Raw genomic sequence first — 6,025 nt, 5'->3', positions numbered from 1 at the left:
CCGGTTGATGTCCCAGACTCTCGCCTCAAGCCGAGTTATAAGTGAGCTATGCTCTCACGCCCAACGACCTTCCCAGTCGGTGTTCCAGACTCTCGTCCCAGCGCGAGTTATAAGTGAGCTATGCTCTCACGCCTAACGACCTTCCAGGTCGGTGTCCCAGACTCTTGCCTCAAGGCGAGTTATAAGTGAGCTCTGCTCTCACGCCCAACGACCTTCCCAGTCGGTGTTCTAGACTCTCGCCCCAGCGCGAAATATAAGTGAGCTCTGCTCTCACGTCCAACGACCTTCCTGGTCGGCGTTCCAGACTCTCGCCCCAGTGCAAATTAAAAGTGAGCTCTGCTCTCACGCCCAATGACTTCCCGGTCGGTGTTCCAGACTCTCGCCCGGTCACGAGTTATAAGTGAGCTCTGCTCTCACGCCCAACGACCTTCCTGGTCGGCTCCCAGACTCTCGCCTCAGGGTGAGCTGCTCGGTCGGTAGTTCCAGACTCTCGCCCCAGTGCGAGTTATAAGTGAGCTCTGCTCTCACGCCCAACGACCTTTCAGGTCGGCTCCCATGCAAGAATTAAAAGTGAGCTCTGTTCTCACGCCCAACGACCTTTTAGGTCGGTAGTTCCAAACTCTCGCCCCAATTCGAGTTATAAGTGAGCTCTGCTCTCACGTCCAACGACCTTTCAGGTCGGCTCCCATGCGAGAATTAAAAGTGAGCTCTGTTCTCACGTCCAACGACCTTTCAGGTCGGTAGTCTCAGACTTTTGACGGTCATGGCTCAGATTATTCTCTTCTCCCTTGCTCCCCGGGTATTTGGGAGTTGAGGGACCGAGAAGGATCCTCAGTCGGTTGACATCACTTTATGATCAGGTATGATAAAGGTTCTGTCCCCTTATATTGCTACAGGTTTCGTTTCTATGGGCTTCAAGGCTTATCCTCACCCGTTCGGGGTTGAGCTATTACCACCGGTCTCGGATCAGAGTATTACCACCGGTCTCGGATCAGAGTATCATTAACGATCTCTCGGTCAGGCGGTCAGACCAATTCCCAGTCAGTCTTCCAGACAAATTCCCGGTCGGGCTTTCAGTCAAATTCCCGGTCAGGCTTTCAGACAAATTCCCGATCGGGCTATCAGACATATTCCCGGTCGGGCTTCTAAGACCAAGTCCTGGTCAGACCTTCAGATCAATTCCTGGTCAGACCTCCAAACTACTTCTTTGTCAGGCCCTCAGATTATTTCTGGTCAAGTCTCCAGGTCGAGTACTGGTCAGGCCTCCAGAGCACCTCCCGGTCGGGGTCCCTGACTCTCGCCCCGGTGCGAGTTATAAGTGAATTATGCTCTCACGCCTCCAGGCTCTCACCCCAGTGCGAGTTATAAGTGAGTTCTGCTCTCACGCCCAACGACCTTTCGGTCGGCACTCATCGCTCTGCTCGCAGCTCTGCCTGACACTCACCGCACTCGCTCTGCTCACTTGCCGCTCTGCCCAGCACCCATTATACTCACTCTGCTCGCTGCTCTGCATGACACTCGGCTCCCACGTTCCGCTCATCGTTGTTGCTCAGTCGGCATTCATCGCTTCACTCATCGCTCTGCTCGGCACTCATTGTACACACTTCACCGCCCTGCTCGGCACTCATCATGCATGCTTCGCCGCTCTGCTCGGGACTCATATATCCTTAACGCTTCGCTTACCGCTGTAGCTCGGTCAGCACTCACCGCTCACTCACCATCCTGCCTGGCACCCATCCCACGTGATTCACTCGCCGCTCTGCTCGGCACTTATCATTCGCGTTTCGCTGTTGCCCGGTCAACGTTCACCGCCCCACTTGCCGCTCTGCCTGGCACTCAGCTCCCACGTTCCGCTCACCGCTGTTGCTCGGTCGGCATTCATCGCTTCACTCGCCGCTCTGCTCGACACTCATCGTGCACGCTTCGCCGCTCTGCTCGGCACACATCGTGCACGATTCGCCGCTCTGCTCGGCACTCACACGGTCGACACTCGCTCGGTCGACATTCGCTCGGTCGGCACTAGCTCGGTCGACACTCGCTCGGTTGGCGCTCGCTCGGTCGACCCTCACTCGATCGGCACGTTCCCAGTCGCACTTACGGCTTTTACTCGTCCTGGTCACAATTTATTTGGACGACATTTTCTCAGTCGTGCATTCAACGTCGCTCGTCCATCACTCAGTTTTCCACGGCATTCGGTCGATCGCTTACTTACACTTCTTAAGCATTCGCTCGGTCGCCTACTCGGCTTTCCCGCCCTTGTGTAGCTCGGCATCGCCACGCCACAATTACTCGTTCTACGTCACATGATAGACTCACGATGACTCCGCGTTCGGTAGCGGTTATGTGTTTCATTCGGAGGGGTCTAGTCAGTCGGACTTGCGCCTCCTTCGACTAGACTTGAGGGAGAGACTTGTGATATGGATATGTGGCAAAGGGGTAATTATGTGGAGATAGGAAGGCATTTTGGTCTTTTGGCAGGCTAGGGCTTTAAGGAGACACTGTAGCACGCATGGGAGGGAGGCTCAGGAGGTGGTTTCCGCCGCCAGGGGGCTAGCAGGCCTCTCCCCGTCGACGTCGGTTTCACCTTTCCTCTCCTCAACTCTCCCCTTCCTGCCACCGGTAGGCGCCGTCGGTCGCCACTTCGCCCTTCTCTTCGCCGCATGTCGCCGCCGCCGCAAAGGGGGAGGTTGTCTTCTTCCTTTCCACAGCTGCCGTCGACGAGGATGCCGGTCACCGGCTGCTCCTTCTATTTCTTCCAGCAGAACGTTCTACTTCTCCTCCGCCGCCAACTCCTTGCTCCCTCACGTCGTCGCCATCACCTCCTTCTTCCCCGTCGCCGGCGTCATCGACGTCAACACCAACAGAGGCCTTCTCCGCCACCTCACGCACAGAAGGCTGTCGCCGTTGGCTTCACTGCTCGCTGGACCACCCATGCCGCACTCACGAGTCCTCAAGCGAGCACGACGACCTCTCCTCTTCCTTCTGTTCTCCCTCTCTCTCACGCTCTCCTCGCCGGAGCCGACTCAGCGTTGCCTTCCCTCCGTTGTCCTCTCCCGCTTCTTCGTGCGGCGACCATCGATTCTGAGCAAACGCAGTGGGCTCGGGTCGCCGCCTTCATCCATTTCCCATAGCACACCATCAGCAGCCGTCGACCGATCCACGACGTCGCTGGCAACCCAGCTATTGCCATGCTCCGATCCATGCTGCCGTACAGTTCCGACGTCCAGTCGACATCCAATCCACGCCGTTGTGCGCTTTCGGCATTGATATGGTTTTCGAGCCATCATCGTATTTCGTTCGTCGTGCAGTCGTTATATTTCAAATTGTATGTTTATGTTGTATTCGGGCATGTGTGCTGATGTTGTGCCCCGACCTGTGTGCCGGTCTGATATCCCGGCCTGCGTGCCGATCCCGTTTCCCGGCCTACGTGCCGATATTAGTTCCCGGCCTGCGTGCCGCTATTATCTCCCGACCTGCAGCTCGTCTTCCGACTTCATGTCGCGTTCGGTTCCAAATCGTCAGATCCAGCTCTCCAGCCCGATCAGAATCATCTGCTCTTCCGGGTCACGACAACTCGAGCCGTGTCTCATCCGAGGGCGCCCCCCTGGGCCAGGGTACGTCCTCCGTGCATATTCTTTATACGCATTTCATTGTTTTATGGCTTAGTCGGGTACTCATATATTCGTTGGATCTGTCTCGAGTATCGGGGTACCGGGGGCCGGGTCAACCCGGTCACTGGCTGCAGGTAGCGTTGACTAGAGGATTTTCGAAGACTCGGTCAACACGGGAGCCATCTCAGCACACCCCCCTCCGGGACATCGCGATTCAGTCAACATTTCATCCACCTCCCCCGACGGTCCGTCTAACTCAGCTTCCGGACCGGATCAATGACAATTTTACTATTACACCAAGGTTATCCTTCATCGCCTCTCCTCTATATAGGACTATAAATGAATTAAATATTTATGAATAAATTTGGTATTTGACTTAGTTCGAACTTGTTTATACGAGTTTAATATGCACAAGATGAATTAAATGAACAAATTTAAACAATTCATTAAACTAGATGGACAAGCTTGAACATATGTATTTGACTTATCAATATTCATGAACGGTTTATAAATAATGTTGATTGGAGCAAAGTTAAAGTTATCACCTTAGCGACCACTCTAGGACGACCACACACTCTCTAGAAAGAGGTAAATCATGAAGGGTATTTGTCGTAGTGCAATGACTCTTTGTATGGGAAAGGTTAGATGTCCAATGAAACATTTTGCACCCATTGAAAATTGACCTTAAGAACTATTGGAATAACTACTCATATAAATACTAGCTGCGTCAACTTGTGAGGGTTATTCATAAATAATATTAATGAAAAACACCATAAATTGTTCATAAATAATTTTCATGAATAATATCCATAAATAAAATTTATGAATCATATTCACACACTGATAAGCTTCTTATCACATTATAAATAAATAATAAAAAAATTTCTAAAAAAGGAATAAACAAGCATGTAATATATGTAATATCAAGTTCACTAATCAATGAAACAAGCTCTAAAAAGAACCACTAATGAAAAAGAAATCAAATTAAGTTTGAACAAATTCATTTTAAGATACTTGGCCTGATTTAACTTATCAAATAAATAAGTTTAAATAACACAAAGCTTTCATTTAAAACCCTACCTCTACATTTCTTCGTGGATTGTTAAGGGACTGAATACCTCAGTCCATCTATCTGCAATAAAAGCCCAATTACAGCCCAAGAAGCCAACCATGAGATTCAGTTTCACAGCAACAACAGAACTTGATGAAGGAAGCATTGCCTGAAGGCCAAGAAATGCACGTTTTAAGCAGCACAGGAGCCCTTCTTTTGTAGTCCTTGCTTCTACTCCATGCCGCCGAAGCTTCGATTGTGGGACTAGCAGAGAAAAGTTGAGGAGAAGCGTTGCAAGAACCAAAGAAGAATCCTTGCATCTTCTCTCCTCTTCCCAACTCCGAGACTCCTTAAATGGCCTTCACTCTGCCTCAGTCCCCAACGCCACTCCATGAGCGCCGCCTTTTCGAGCTCCTTGAGGAACCACAAGAGCCCTTCCTCAAACTTCTCCCTTCCACATACAGCAAAGCTTACTACAAGAGGCTACATAATTGGATTCAAATGCAGCTCAAGAGCATCTCCAATTGGGTCGAAAAAGCTCCTTTCAATATTGGTGGTTTCTCCACAGAGCTAACAGCTGAACCCCGAAAAGTTAACGGTACATAACTTGCTCTCCTCTGCTTTGGCTGGATATATGTGACAGTGATTCATAACGTTGATTTCTCGCTTCAGGTATTGAGGAATTGTTCAATGAGCTCTTTGAGCTAGCTTATACTCCTGCCTTTTACCAGCTACTTGGATCGCCAACATGCAAATTCGATCAAACGCACAAGTTCAAACGTTCAGCTAATTGCGAGCCGAGGAGGACCCAGAAAAAACTCCATGAGTCTTCTCATGAATGCTTCAGGTATGAGAAGATTGAAGAGGTCATAAGAGAGATGACGACTTCGGAAGTATCCAGCTCGAGGAGGGCGTGGAGTGGATTGAAACAGGTACGAGAAGTAGGAGATGAGGTAGAAGACATGATTTTTGAAGACATTAAAGAAGAAACGATAATTGAGATGATAAGATCTTATTGTAAATTCAGCAGGAGTTCATCATCTTTTTAGCAAAATTATTTCATCTATTTGGAGTTTGTGAAAGGTTTTCTGTAATCTGCACTTCGACATGAGTGCTTGATTGAAATTTCTGGTAGTGAATTGAGAGAGCAACCAAAGCACAATAGCCCTTAAACTGCTACTAAATTCAGATAAATTAGAAATATCAATATATAGGTGATGGATGCTTCTTAACTACATATTATTATATGTTTGTTCACAATTATATACTCTTCCTTGTGAAATAATTGACTTGAATATTCAATCACAAAATTGTCCTAGTTGTTTACATATTTGATCGATCAATAACTCTGTTCAATTTAGGC

General features: G+C 49.3%; 1 protein-coding gene across 1 annotated transcript; it reads left to right on the top strand.

The window, feature by feature from the left end:
* The first annotated feature begins 4,902 nt into the window (after nt 1-4,902).
* Nucleotides 4,903-5,809, top strand: LOC122028097. The gene is made up of 2 exons (XM_042587117.1): nt 4,903-5,260; nt 5,335-5,809. The coding sequence occupies exons 1-2, from the start codon at nt 5,017-5,019 to the stop codon at nt 5,709-5,711; spliced, it is 621 nt and encodes a 206-aa protein (XP_042443051.1). The 5' UTR covers nt 4,903-5,016; the 3' UTR covers nt 5,712-5,809.
* Nucleotides 5,810-6,025: the final 216 nt, after the last annotated feature.

This window comes from Zingiber officinale, chromosome 10A (assembly GCF_018446385.1).
Source record: "Zingiber officinale cultivar Zhangliang chromosome 10A, Zo_v1.1, whole genome shotgun sequence".
Lineage (NCBI taxonomy): Eukaryota > Viridiplantae > Streptophyta > Magnoliopsida > Zingiberales > Zingiberaceae > Zingiber > Zingiber officinale.
Note: the sequence above shows the minus strand (reverse complement) of the source record. Positions and strands in the feature narration are given on the sequence as shown.